Source organism: Tympanuchus pallidicinctus, unplaced genomic scaffold (assembly GCF_026119805.1).
Source record: "Tympanuchus pallidicinctus isolate F22 unplaced genomic scaffold, pur_lepc_1.0 scaffold30, whole genome shotgun sequence".
In the NCBI taxonomy this organism is placed as follows: domain Eukaryota; kingdom Metazoa; phylum Chordata; class Aves; order Galliformes; family Phasianidae; genus Tympanuchus; species Tympanuchus pallidicinctus.
Window position 1 is genome coordinate 4715990 of NW_026294748.1, and position 15100 is coordinate 4731089.

The 15100-nt window shown below is 47.7% G+C and overlaps 1 protein-coding gene across 4 annotated transcripts in view; it reads right to left on the reverse strand.

Moving 5' to 3' along the window:
* ST14 (ST14 transmembrane serine protease matriptase) overlaps window positions 1-15015 on the reverse strand; it is a 30502-nt gene extending 15487 nt beyond the window's left edge. Inside the window, exons 1-2 of one of the 4 annotated variants that reach the window (XM_052697539.1) lie at window positions 11223-15015; window positions 5958-6180 (exon numbers count right to left, since the gene is read on the reverse strand). Coding sequence is in view for 2 of the 4 variants with exons in the window: in XM_052697537.1 (XP_052553497.1) it covers window positions 2471-2527 (57 nt within the window). In the remaining 2 variants the exon portion in view is untranslated. Of the gene's footprint in view, window positions 1-2470; window positions 2602-5211; window positions 5232-5957; window positions 6181-11222 lie in introns of those variants that run through there. The other 3 variants (XM_052697541.1, XM_052697537.1, XM_052697536.1) reach the window with 3 other exon arrangements.
* Window positions 15016-15100: the final 85 nt, after the last annotated feature.

Here is a 15100-nt window from a genome sequence, read left to right on the forward strand (position 1 = left end):
GTAGCTCAAGTGCAGCTACACCAACCTGAGACCAACTGCTGCACCAACACCTGCTGAAAACCTCAGTACTGCTCCAGAAAGAAAACTTAGAAGGATAATTTTCATGCAAATTCTTGATAAGAACGACATGGAAATGGCAAACATAAGAGCTAAGTTTCACTAAGGCATGTCCACACTGCATTGCCCCGGGATTGGCAGTAAAGCACTGTCGAAACTTTATCAGTGTTTTATTTTCCTCCAGTAGTTCCTTATGAAGGGTAATTGCACTGTAAAACGATGGCATCTGAACCAAGAACGGAATAAGGGACAGAATCCTCCAGTCTGTCCAACTTCCAGGCAGAGAGGGCAAGTTTAACAGGGAAAGATACCTGCCACACACCAATTCCAAACACAGGTCTTTATAGCATTCAATTATCTTGTGACCATCCTGAGTCACAGAGAAACCGAATCCCCTTGGGTTAATTACAGAAGAAACCAAGTTAATGTTTGCACAGGACAGCACAGGCTTGGCATCAGCCTTATCAGCACAGCTCTGTCATGCAACACACAGCTCATAGGAGTGACCACATCTATTTGTGTTTCTGTTGCAGCAGGTTTTTTTCACGTAAGACTGTCAACCCTGGGGAGAGGTGGGAATTAAAGTCGCCTCAGAGGCCTGACATATAGCTGTGAGCCTGGAAATTCCTCCCTGATTTCCAAGGCCCAGAAGGGAAGCACGCCACAGATGCAAGTAGCTTATTTAGAACTTGCCTGGTGCAGAGTAGTGTCTGAACAACAACAAACAGCTCCAGACCTCGGTGAAGCATTCTAAGCTCATCATCACGTTTCGCCCACGCTCTTTACTGGCTCTTCCAGTCTTGAGGTGGACCTGGGCCAAGATATTTCGATACTTGGGGTCAACAGCAGGGGAAATACCAGAATCTTTGACCAAGCAAAGCCTTGTATCAGCAAATCCACTCTTACTCAGCTGCTGCAGTAGCTGCTCTCTGCTCTGTGTGAGCTCATTGCCCAGATATCACAGCACACCTTCGGTAAGGTGAGTCTGCACGGCCTTTGGCTGGAAACGGCGTGCTCTCCCCGAGCAAGGTGAGAACATTTGGTGCCATACATTCCCCAGTCAGGCCCTCAACACCGCTCTCCCCGTTCCCTCAACAGTTTTACAGTGATCTTTTGTTTACAGAGCAAAGGTCCTCTGCACTCTCGATCAACCTCAGCCTCTCTCTTTCTGTGCCTTCCTTATCCGTCTGTGCCTTTGGCAAGAAGAGCAGCAGAACTGGCCCAAGCAGCAGCTCACCCAGCAGCCACTGGCACTGCCTGAGAGAAAAGCTCTGCACCTTTCTAAGGACAAGGATTAGCTTCCCCATGCACTGCACCCACGGGCTGTAAATCTCACAGCAGGAAGCACAGCCATTGCAAAACACTCCCATCTGCTGCACCGCCATATTTCCAGGTCCACCGAGCCCAACAGCAGTTGAACGACCAGAAACAAACTCCTCAAAGCGTTCATCTGCAAGGACAGACCTCCCAGAGCACGTCAGCTCTTCTTGTGCTCAGACCCCAGGCAGGGACATGGCACATCCCTGATCCCGGCAGCTGAGCCGCAGTGTGGCAGAGGTGGCTCGAGCATCCAGCCGCGACGTGAAGACGTACGAAACCCACAGCTGCCGTACGGTCCTTCAGGTTGGAAAGGACTTCTCAGATCCCCGAGCTCAGCCCACCCCCACTGCCCGCATCCCTCAGCGCCGCATCCCACGGCTCTGAACCCCCCCAGGCACGGTGACCCCCTGTACAGCGCACTGGAGAAGTTGTTCCTAATACCAACCCGCACTTCCCCTGGCGCAACCTGAGGCCATCACCTCCATCCCAGCACAGCAGCAGGCTGTCAGGATCCCAAACGTCCTTTTTCCTGGAGGACAACCAGCACTTGGCACAAGGGTGACGCAGGACCTCACCCATAACACTGCAGACGACTCTCCCTGTGCCGGGCTGCACACAGGGCTGGAAGCAGGGAGACCAGTTTCTCCTGCTGTGGGCCAGCTTCCTCCTCAAGAGCTCCAGCAACTCGCCATCAGATGACAACCAGCAGCCCTCGCCGGGCTCCCAACAAGCAGAGCAGCGAGAAAACGCGCAGCTCGCCATCAGTCCAAAGCCGCTTTGGGGCAGCTTCGCGGTACTGAACAGAGCTCTGGGCGCAGAGCTGCTCCCGATCGATCCTTCGCTTTCCCCAAAAAGCAGAGACTGCGGCTTAAGCACGCAGATAACTCACCGGTTAACGAGCAAAGCCCCACAGCGCTTCGCTAGGGCGAGCAGCGCTGCTCGGCACCCCGAACCCAGCCCCGCACCGCGGCGCATTCAAGCTGAAATCCCGATCGGCCGCCACTCATTCAACCTCAGCACCGCGAATCACGAAGCAGCGGGCATCTCCGGCCCTCCGCTGTTCCCCCTTCCCGCGGTCGGGGCTCACGCTCACCTGGAGCCGTGCCGTGTACTTCATGCCGCCGCCGGGCGCCCCGGGGCCGCGCTCCATGCCCAGCGCCGCCGGCTCAGGCCGCCATGGCGCGGCGCTCCGCGGCTCCTCCCCCGGCCCGGCCCTCCGGCAGGTGCGGTACGGGAAGCAGGAAGCGGCCCGGGAGCAGAGCGGGTCGCGGTTGGGGTGAAGCCGGAGGCTGGGGTTGCCCGCTCTTTCTGTGCTCCCCGTCGGGCAGCAGGGTGACAACAGCCGTCCCCTGGGAACCCCGGGGAGCTGCCCGAGCACAGCGTGTCCTTATCTGTGCCCCCAGTCGCAGAATCACAGAATCGCCGAGGTTGGAAAAGACCATCAAGGTCATCCGGTCCAACCATCCCGTTCAGATCCCTGAAATAGCAGCCGTTCCTCTGTGCATCTGGTACCCGAACCCTGATGACTCCAGCAGATGGACCCCAGTTCAGATACTTCCACCAGCAGCATGTCTCCTTGTCCACCACGTACCCTGACCCAGATCCCCCAAGTAACAACACAGCCCCGCTGTCCATCCAGGACCTTCACTCACATCCTTAAGTAGAAGCAAAGCCATGTACCTGCCATGTACCCAACCCAGATCCCGTGGGCAGAGCACAGACCCTCTGTCCATCCAGCACTCCCACCCAGATTCCTTCAAGCAGAGAAGCTCCTCTGTCCATCCACAACCCTCACCCAGATCCCTGAAGTGGCAATACAGATCCTCTGTACTCCTTGTACTCGCACTCACACCCTTGAAGCATCAGCTGTCCCTTCTGTCCCATGTCCCTGAAGCAGAGGCTCAGCCCCTCTGTCCCCTCAGAGCCCACGCACACATTCCTGAGGTAGCAGCACAGCCCTTCTGTCCACATGCACCCCACAAAGATCCCTTCTATAGCAACACAGCTCCACCCAGCATCCCCACTCAGATCCTCCAGGCAGCAGCATGGACCACTGTCCATCATATACCCCAACCCCGATCCCTCACACAGCACTACAGCCTTTCTGTCCCTCCTGTACCCCATTTAGATCCCTCAAGTATCAGCACAGATGGCCTTTAAAGGTCTCTTCAATTAGTCATTCTCCAGCCAGAGGAAAAGAGATGCAAAATGACACACAACACAGCAGAAACCACTCTATATCCAAATCCCACACTGCAAGATTTGGGCAACGTGTCTCAGGGATTGTACAGCCTCATATTAAGCAGCACTGCCAGAGATGAGAAGGAGAGATCAGAAGAAAAGATCTGCGTTTTCAGGATGTTGTAATGCAGATCTAAAAGAAAGTTTTCAGTACCAAAATCTGCATTCCTAACACAGTTTTACCCCACTGCTTTCCTCTTCTTGGGAAGATGACTCCAATGATACTAACTTCTAAGGTTTCCTACACTCAGCATCAAAGACACCAAAACCATCCTCCTTGAAAAAGCTCTTCCCTCTCCATGCTACACATCATAGCCTATGCCACCACACAACGTACCCCTCAAAAATCAGAGTCTGAACTGGTCCTCCTTTTAAAACAACTGCCTCCAGCCCTGAAACTGACTTTTTCCATACCTGAACACACACTCCTGCCACCTCTCTGGTTTGGTGTAACAGAAGCTGCATGCTGATTCACAGCGCCGCAGGGAGACGCGTGCTGCGTTACCTTTGTTTGCCCTTGCTCTAAAATGTCTCCTGCGGAGTGCAAGCTTCCTGTCCATTTCACAGGTGCCTCCCTGGGGAAAAAGGGATGATGTCTGCTCTCTGATCCTGCTGTTTTCTCTCCGGGTGAAAAACTTAACTATTGTGCTCCTGCAGAAGTGCTTCTGCCACTGCTTTCCCAGCTCCCTTATCAGGCACTAGAATCCCTTTGCTTGCTGAGTACCACAGGGCAGGAACTATTTTCAGAATTAAGGTATTCCCCTTCAAAAGGTGGCTTTGTTAGTCAGACTGCTGAAATTACCTGGCTGGCTGATGTCAGGAGCTGCTCTGAGCTCTCTCCCGATGCCCAGCCCTTCCCAGCACTCCAGTTTTACAGCTTTTCCCTCCCTGGCTGACTGCAAGTGCTCCAATCTGATTTAATACCCCAGTAAAACAGCGTATGTACAAAGCAGCTACTCCGAGCTGAACTACCGCTCTTTGTTTCTGCAAATTTATCCTCCTCTTCTGCATATCAATTAGTCTCCTCCAGGCAGGTGCCAAGAAAATGCTGTGCTCTGGGATGTGGCTAATGAGGGCAGTCTCACTCTTTGAGACCTAAGGTGTCTCTTGAAAAGATCCACAGCTCTTGGTCTCACGCAGAGCTGCAAATGCTCAGTGCTTCCTGTCATTCAAGCCACTGACATTCTGCAAACTAATTCTTTAGCCCAGTTGGCTCTTTGAAAAAGAAGATACAATCATGGCTGGGAAAACAAGAAAGCAATCCATTGCTGAATATAAAATATTACATAGCTGGAAGGCAGTCAGTTCAGAGCCCTAAATGACAGGATTCCCTTTTCTTTGCTGCCCAAGCACAGTGGCTGTGTTGCAATAATGGCTAAGTTGCCACGGTAGGTGGTGGCCTGCTCCTTCTGACCACTGTACAGACCCAAAACATCAAAGCACCACTCTCAATAAGCATATGCCACGTGCTTTTGCACTAGCAGACGTGCCACGTGTCTCTCTGGTCTGACTGAAGGATGCTGAACTCAGCAAGTCCATCTCCACTATTAAGAAAGATGTAATTAAAGCAGAAAGATCAAGCAAATTACTCACTTGCAATGGTAGCAGTCAGCAACAAACAAAGCCTCCATTTCTGCCCACTTACAGCAGTTCATTCAATAAAGGCTGTCACCTCTTCCACCTAGCCTCCTCTCTTTGTATCTGTATGGCCACAACAGCAGCATGAGAGCAGAAAGCTGAGGTTTAAAATACCTTTAGGAAGAAGGAGATTACTTGCTTTAGGTACAACCGAAACTTTGAGAAACAAGTCTGTCTTTGTTACAACTGTACACAATTCCAGGAGCTAAACCACAGCGAGCTCTACCCCCAGGAGAGTCCCAGAGGAGACAGGGATTAGCTGCTGGAGGAGCAAACACCATCTGACCGAACAGAATTCTTTCACGTCAGCTCCCAGCCCTGGAAATGCCATGCAGGGAAAAGAGGAAAAGGTAGCTGCTTACACAAGGAGCGAAGGCAGGCTGCCTGCAGGGGAAACGTCTTCTGGTGGAGGCAGTTCCCAGTAATTCTAACTCCACAAAGAAGCACCATCCATCCACATGGGCACAGCAGCGATGGGCTAGATTCAGAGCTAGTGACAAAGGGTTTTCCTTGCTGCAGCGTCTCAAGGATTCTGTGCTCAGTGTGACTCCCAAATTCAAATTTCACCAACAGCACCCTCCCACCCAGATTCCTGCCAGACAACCCTGAAACCACCCCATATATGTCTGCAGCTAAAACTTCCAATCCGGTCTGGCAACTTAGACAGCGATACAAAAGATCGGGAGAGAGATAAAACTCACAGGGTGTCCTGTTACTTTGCATTCCAGTGGGTAAATAGAAGGCTGATTCAGTGGGAGGAGGGGAAAACGTCATCCAGAAGCACTGCGGTTTCCAGCTGAACCGGCAGCCCCCGGCTCCAGCAAAGGAGTGTGATCTCCTGGTGAACATTGGGTACTGTGCAACTGAGGATTTCCACAGGACAGCTCTTCCTGTAAGTTGTCTCAGCATGATTCATCTCTCCATCTGTAATGCGAGGAGAATAGCTACTGACTTTGGAGAATGGGACCTGTAAAAGCGCAGCAAGTTGCCCTCAGTTGGCCACATGGGGTCACAAAGGCCAAGCTGAGATGCAGAACTACTTTTCAGAAAGCTTTTGAGGGATTTCTGTTTAATTTGGATGGGAACATTCCCTTTGATCTCTAATGCTTCTTTCAGAAGCTGTGAACTGAGTCCTGCTTCCAAAACATAACTTTGGCAGGGATCAGAAATAGCTTTGCCCCTCACATCAGTAATACCAGTCACTTGTACCTGCTTTAGCACTTAGCCATACAAATGCTCATTACAGAGCTTTCCTGAGTTCATGATAGCTGGCACAAGAGACCAGCTCCATCCTGTGGGAGGCATAGGCATGAGCAGCGAGCAAAGGATGTGGAGGGAAGCAGCCAGCATGCAATAGGAAAGCCCACCTGCAGCTCTCCAGCACACCACAGACAATTCTGAGACACACTTTCAAAATTAAGGAGGGTCATTTCTTGTTTACCAGCCACCTGACAGCTGTGGGACATAGCATGCAAATGGCTAAGAAACACACCGTAGGATGAAAGCTTGCTGCCAGGATTCTACAATTTGCTAGGCCTTTCTTGAGGATTTCCATGGCTTGTGAAAGCACAGCCTCTTTTGGTGAGCTCTGAATCAGTAACAGCAGTGTTTGCCAAACTGTAAGTGTAATAGAGTGGACAGGCTTGAATGCCAGGTTTCAGGCACTGCGTATTTTGAAATACAGCTGTGCACTTGGGCACACCCAAGATTCAAAGTCAGTTAAGGTCCTGTCTGCCTGACAGTCTGCAAATGAGTAAGAACTGAGAGAGATGCACACAGTGCATTGGAATCACCTCTCTTTGCTTTACTACAAACAAGTATACCTAACCTGTGCTCACCTGCCTTGCCTCCTTGTTTCTTATGGAAAAGATCTGGTATTACCTTAGCTGCTTATAACCAAAAAAAAGAAGACACAACTTTGATTTTTCATTGATTCCTCTTATTTCCCTCACTTTGCTGATGAGGGATGTGACATGCAGTAGGGCTTTTTTTTGTTTGTTTGTTTGTTTTGCAGGTCCAGCTCCTGCTTTCAAACATACAGACTGATGTTCTTTCGGTTATATCCCTCTAGTGGGGTATGGTGAGACTGCATGTAATATCAACAGGCCCACCCTAAAGCAGGAAATCAGGCATGAACTCACCCAGAGTTCAGTCTGCCAAAGGTGAGAAGTAATACATGCTCTCCCAAGATGCTGCTTGTACTCTCCAGGATGAGGCATCAGCTGGATGAAACACCTTGCTGGTTAGATCAGCATTGCAGACCTGCTCTAATCCATTCTCCACCTCAAAAGATGACAATTTGTCTGCCTCCCCTCCTCCCAGGACAATCTGTTCTTGCATTAATGTGACCTTCCTTTCTACTTAGTGAAGCAGGAGCGGAAGAACAACAAGGATATTGATGTGGGCAACCTGGGAAGAACACGTTCACTTCCAAAAACAGAAGCTAATCATTTAATTTAAGGACCAGCAGCCTTTGGCACGGAAGAACAAGAAAGCTGCAATAGGAAGCAGCCCTCCAAGCTCAGCAGGAACTGGAAATACCTCTAACACAAACCATTTCTACACTACAGAAAATAGAAAACATCTTGTTATGAGTTCCAAAGGTAAGGACAGTGGAGGAAGAGCCTCTATACCTCATCCTGCTGCTTTCACATCGCGTGATAAACCTCCTGGGTGGCACCTGCACTGTCAGTTGTCTGAGCCCCAGCACAAAGCAGCTCTGCAGGATGCACAGGGAAGATCTGACTGCAAAAGTGCTGTGCAGATCTTGCAGTAAAGGAAAACACACAGTGTAGAGGGTGCCTAGCATTTGCAGCAGCATTCACAATAGGAGGCAGCAGTGCCAAGTACAGTGGTGGAAACAGCAGATTCATAAGCACAAGAGATGAAATATGACCTTCCTACGAGCAGAGTGGCTCTCTTTGGTTTCTCTGTTGGGCACCAGTTACTTCTGGTATTTGCTTCAGGCTTTTTTGACTTGTGCTCTCAGAACAAAGCAGCTACTTTTCCATGGAAAACTATACTGACAAATAGGGAATCAATAGGATTCTGGTGTCGTGATACCTTTAAACGCAGTTGCACAAAATGGAAGCACACCCTTTGTACATGTAACAGAACACAGGACAGTCTCAGAGAAAAACCTACAAAGAAGCAAGCAGCATTTGTCATCAGCAGTTGAGTCATCTAGTAACAAGCAAGGATATACTCTGGTACAAAGAACCTCACCTGTAACTTTCTCCTGGTCTGGCTATGGAGTGGGCACAAAACCTCAGATAGAGGCGCCTCATCCAGAGTGTCTGTGTAACCAGGGGGCTTCCTACTTGATTGGGCTGAAGTTGTAGTCTGTCCCTTTCTATAAGGATAAGGACTTTTTGCTATGCTTATGCAATGGGAGTAGGCACCCCCTTTGGAACTTCTGACATCCAGAACCCTTCCAGTTTGTTTCTGAAAAGCTACAGTAGTTCCCAATGGCTTCTGGAAGTTAACTGAGACTGTACTGAGTATCTCTGGCAGCACTCGGCTACCAAAGAATCACTTATCTCAACATTATTTCCACCTAGGTCATGCAGCCAAAAGAGTGACCACACCTGACTTGAGGAATAATGCACCTATTGTGTAAGAGCAGAAGTAATCCTCACCCTCAGTTCTGTCTCGTTCTGTGCATGACTTGGACTGACAAATCTGAGATACCAAACTCATTTGTGTTCCTGTGAGACAGACCACTGGTTGGCCCTGAGCTCTGTCCTACACCAGTCACAAGAGTTCAGACTGCCCTGCAGGGAGCCTGGTGCAGGCAGGGGAACACAGTGGAAAGCTGCAGCTGTTTGCCTTCAGCCTGAACCACACAGCACAAAGGAGAGAAGGAACCTTATTGTGGTGAACTGCTGACTGACAGGACTGGGGGCGAGGATGCTCCTAGTTTGGAGGTATGTATCCTTAGGAGTAGCTTCATTATATATATCTTTTCTCTCTCTGTGAGTGCATATATATAAAAATATATATATGATGCAGGTGATCCTTCTGTGGGACAGCTTCCTTTAGCCTTACTTTAGCTACTGATCAGTAGCTTGGATCATTCCTGTAATTCTCTGTTTCACTTTTCAGAGCTGTCCCTTCCCTGCACCAGAGGGTGTGATTCAGCTACACTAACATGTATTCTTGACTGCACAGTAGTAATTACAAAACTTGAGCAGCAATGAATACAGGCAATTATTCTCCTTCTGCACTGCACTGAATCAGGAGAGGCGGATGTTTTGTTGTGAATCCTCTGCTTAACAAACACCCAGGGCTTTGGTGAAGCCAATTTGCTCAGCACTGCCTCCCACCCAGAGGGAAGCTGGCCCAAATCTTCCACAGATTTCTTGGTGCAGCTCTGCTGTCTGCTGGACACCCAAACTGAATTGTGATGTGCAGCTTTATTGGTGCAGATTCCTAAACTGAACCTTCACTCCAACAACGTAACTGTCCTGCAGGTCACAGAGAAGAGACTTTTCTTAGGACTTCATAGTGTGTTGTAATTCAAAAACATGCTGTAAATTTTAGGGAAAAGCAGCCAAGTGACCTTAAACAACATTGACAGAAGACAGCATATCAAGGATGCCCTGGCTCCTGGCATGTGTCAGAACCTATCAGTAGCTTCCTTTTTGATCATGCTAACTGTGTCACAGGAAACATGCAGAAAAAAATGGCCTTGACATTGCAGAGATGAGGCCTGAAATGGCCTTTCTTTTCCTGCTAGTACTTCTGCATGTTCCAGCCACTGCAGGAAGCACTGCTGCTAAGCAGACTGAAATCAGAGAGATGGAGATCTCAAACGTACTGGAGTTCTGGCCAGCCTGTTTATACATCCTGTAAGCTTTAAGTAGGTACATCTGCCTTCTAGCTACAGAAAGATTTGGCAGGTATTTGCAGAGTTAAGACAACCAATCAAATACATAGATTTGTTTCAGAAGAGACCAACTGTAAAAGCCTGGCCTACCATAGGCTGCAGAGCTGCTCTTCCCTTCCCTTGGTGGCTCTGTGCACCTCTGGTCGAGATTTTGGGCTGTGTGCTTCGTTCCTGTGGGACTCTGCATCACTGCAGGAAGGGTAACAGGTGGGTGAAGCTGATGAACATTGCTCCTTGCTGCCTGTATTTACAGCTCTCTCCATGGAGGTTGCAGAAGGTGCAGGACTCACCCCTCTGACTGTGGTCTTTTTCTCTCTGGTACCACTAAATTCACCTTCCTGTTGCCTTTCAGAGAAATAAGGTGCTGGATTTGTGGCCATGTAGCTCCTAGGACTTTTTAGGGAGTCCTAAGCTTTGCATATTAATGTGTTCCTGCCTGCCAGCTGTCCTCCAGCACATTTGGAACAACAGCTCAGTTATGATTTTAGTTAACAGCATCCTGTATGACCACATTTGACACTGTGACAATAAAACTGACAGCAAAGACAACCATCTCTCTCTGCTTTTCACCAGCTTTAAGACAGCTTCATAGGCTACTACATGACAACCTACATGGGAAATGCTTTTTCATTACAGGAGCAAAATGAAAATGTTAAAAGCAAATCACAGTGCAACAGCTTACCAACCTACTGCCTGTCATTTCAACTACACACACTTATTCCACCCTAGCTATGAAAACAGAAGTTATCTCCTTACACCAGGCAGTGCAAAGAGAGGCCAGCAATTCATAAAGTTGCAGTGGCTTTTCACTCTCTGCCCATACTCAGATTTTCGCTGTATAATTGAGGGCAACAGGAAACAGGGAAGAAAACAGTTCTCAGCGTAGGCCTTCAGGCAGCTTGCTTAAGCAGTCAAAAAGTCCTCAGCACAATACTTTAAGTAATCAAGCTTATTTTTGTATGTAGTGTTTCCATCTGTCTCAGAAATGCCAACTAACCACTGCTTCCCCACGGCCCAACATCGCCCCATTGCTGACAATTCATTCAGAATCATGCATCAAAGCACTGAAGGCACTTACCCAGTTTCAAACAACGCCAGCATCTTTTCAGGTGCTTGTTTCCAGGTCCTGGTTGGCTCTTTATCTTCATCAGCAAGGCAGTGTGACCGTCAGCAGGTCTGCCCCCTCCTGCATTTGGTGATACCTTGTGCTGTAAGTGCGGATGCAAACCCAGCTGGTCCTGGGGCTATTAAAGACCTGCACGATTTTCTGTCAAGGATCTTTGCTCTGGAAGGTGAATTACTTTGCCCCAGGTCTTGCAAACTGGAGGACAGTGAGAAAAGGTAACTTGACAGGTGTAAGGCTTGTTAGTTTGGCGGAGACTTCTCAGTGGAAGCGAACAAATTGGCTCTTAGGACTTTTACCTTACCTTTTACTTTTACCTATTAGCCCTCAGTGCAGGACGCTGTGTACAAGATCAATCCATGCTCAAACTGGAAATTGCTGATAGAGTTCACAACTGAAAAGAAATCAGGACTCCCCTAAAACATGGATGAGGATTGCAGTGCTCCATCTCTGTTCACAGATAGGAATTCTGCCAGACTTGATGGAAAGCCAACATCAGATCATTTTCAAGGCAAAATGTTTACACAGTTTTGAGAAAAATTAAAACTCTAAAACTTTAACTGACAGTTTTTACTGACAGTAATTTAACAATAAAACTAAATGGAGCCGGAATGCTCTGAGTTTAATACTGTGTTCCAGAAGCTTCCCTCATACTCCTGGATGGGTCACTTTACATAGGATGCATCATCTCTAAACTGAATGTTTAAAAGCTCAAATTTGAGCTCGTCATCCATGATTATCTTTACAGTCCATGGAAAAAAATGGCAATATCCAGAGAGCAATTCATCCTACAAGAATCTGGGGGTGGTCAGATGCATTTGCCTCTGGAGGTACCAGTGGTGAGTAATTCAGATTTCTGTATCTAGAAATTCAGTGCACAAGTTAAGACAAATTCAGCCAACCATTGGATGCCACCATTTCCCTTCTGCAAACAGATGCCACATTTCTTCCATACCTCCCAGCAGCAATCTGTACAAAGCTTGGGAGATACACAGAACCAATACAAAATGCCAGAATGCTAATGAAGCCCAGGCTCAAAACTACAAAGTGCACTGTTAACCCACACTACACTTCTGATAATGATTACAATCTGCTTTTGCTGGTACACAATTATTCTATTCCTTGTTATACCCAGCTATCCCAACACTTACTGGATGACAGCAGGACTGGACACTGAGAGGCACAGTGGGAGGAAGCAGCTTGCCAAAATGACCCTGCATTTCAACACACATTCACAAAACTTCCATTAAACAACCATACTGAGTTTGTATTCACAAGCTGCACTTGCTGTATCACTTGATACAGCAATGCCACCCTGAAGTTTTTATCAAATGAGGTCAGTAGCTCAGTGGAGCTGGAAACACAAGGCAAACAGAAGATGCCAAGTTCCAGCACAGGCCAGCTGTCCAGCTCACAGGTTACTGCACCGCTGCACAAGCAACTGAACCAAGACTCCAAGGAGCAGCTCACAATGCAAACTAAACATGTAAGCATAGTACTTCTCTGGGTTATTAAAGACAAAGTCAGAAGACAGCGTTAATGTTTAACCACTCTGCTGGTGGCAAAATGTTAATTCCCACTGCTGCACTTGGATGTACTTTGCTACCACCGAATGACCAGTGTAGCACTATAGATGCTATTGGATTTACAACACATCTAACCTAATAATAATAACTAAATTACAGAGGGAACTAAGCTCATCAGTGCCCAGCAACTACAGCATTAGAACTACAGCATCAGAACACATCTCTGTTTGAGGCAGTCTCCATCAGCTTCCCCTGCAGCTCTGTCTGCGCTGTAACAAGCTGTGTTTAAGGCTGCAGAGGAAAAGTCTGAATGCCAGACTGCCACCACACAGTGCACTGTGAATAGTACTCAGCCTGAAGGGTCCTGAGGTCAGGCACCAGCTGCCAAATCCAGGCCACGCTGGACCAGGTTCCAAAGCTGAGTCTAATTCTACTTTGTTCTGCTGTCTATGGTTCACTTTTGCCGTATGAAAAGCAAGCAATAAGGTTTCTGAACTTACCTAACAACTGAGAAATGAAGAACAACTGTTAAAAAGAGGCAGACTGCTGTTCAGTTAGTTTGCTTTGAAAAAGGAACACTCCAAGTAACCCCAAGGAGAGATCATTAGGTTATGAGAACATCTCACTGAGGTATAAATAGAGATTTTTCCCCACGATTTGAATAAAATGAAGCAGTTGTTAAAATAAAGGTTAGTGTGTTTAAATGGCCTGAGGCAGTTTGTGTAGGACTCAGTTCTTATAAGCAGTGATTACATGATATTCTCTCAGTAGAAATAAATACCTATCCCACAGCTTTTAAGAAACAATAAAGGCTCTTACATAACACTCGTGAGGAACTCGCTGTGATGAAAACAGGCTGTAATCCCATTTTTTAATTACAAGAGATAATGGCCGGGATGCATCAGAACAAAAATCCTTTCAGTTTCAGGCCCTGCAGGACAAACAGCTGGAAAACAGACAATGTCAGCACACTGCTTTCTCTCGGCCTTTCACTCCTGCTCCTGTGCACAGCCCTGTGGTACTCACAGGAAGAGTGTTTAGTTCCCAGTGCAAGGGGACAAAGGAGCAAACACATGGAAAACAGCCTAGCTTAAATATACCCTCATCCAGCCCTAGCATGCATAAGGAAAAACTAACTTGAACCCCTCTCTGCCTTTGAGCACATTGCTAAGAGATTATAGGTTACTTATAAAACCGACTGCTCTTTACTTGCAGAAGCTGAAGGGTTATTTTTCAACCAGAGTGGAATCAACGCATCAGATGGGTGAAGCTGAACCATGGAACAGGGCGTACTTTGCTCTTGAAATTGGTGTGCTATTCCATTCAGAATGCAGCTCTTTAACGTAAGAAACCCACACAGTGGCTGGTGCTCCTTCCCCAGAGATCACAGGCTTCAAAAGCAGCAAGAATGGTCTTCAGTCAAGCAGCCATGCATGTAAAGGTAGCTCACGTGGACAAGCAGTTTAGCAAAGCTGGTTATGGAAGAAAGGAGACGGTGATGATCTGAGGAGACTCCTGAAACTCAGCAGCAACAGCCTCAGAGACACACTGAACTCATGCAATTAGATGCACGTTTTTCAGTTTTGTGAAACCTAATGCTTTCAGTGCCTTATGTTCCAGAGACAAATTCAAACGGCTGCTTGCAAGAGGATTCACGGAAATTAAAGGTGCTTCACACTGTAATCATCCTTCAGCACCTGACTGCAAGTTTTGACACTGAAGAACCTTACAAATAGTACCAACAGAGCACAATCATCTTGATTATGCTTTGAATTTAGAGAGACTTTCATGTAAGCAACAGAAGAAAGTTGTCATCTCTTCCACTTCTAATGTTTAACTTCACAACTAAAAGCATTTGTAGAAGGACTTCAGAATGCCTTCATACACCCCCCAGACCACAGCCCTGTGCCTGTCCACTTGTTTGACAGACTTCATACAGGAGGTACACAAATTGACAAAGCAGGACAGGTGCTCAGAAAGCTGTTATCACTCCCAGTTCTGTTCTTGTGGCATATCCAAGAGCTGCTTTGTGTGTTGGTGTGTCCTGATTGTTTAATACTTGCAGCTAGCCAGTTTTTTTATATGAACACCCATTTCCTCCAACTCACACAGCAGGTTAGCTGCTGCACAGAAAGACTGACATACCTGACTGAAGCTCAGCAGAACAGTTTGCTCTGCTCAGGTGCAGCCAGTCTGAACAGCAACACACAGCTTCAGCAGAGGCTTCTGCCATGGAGTTCAAGAGCACTGAGAGATGAGACTTGGTTCTGTAATACATTCGATTCAATTGTGTGTAACTCAGAGCAA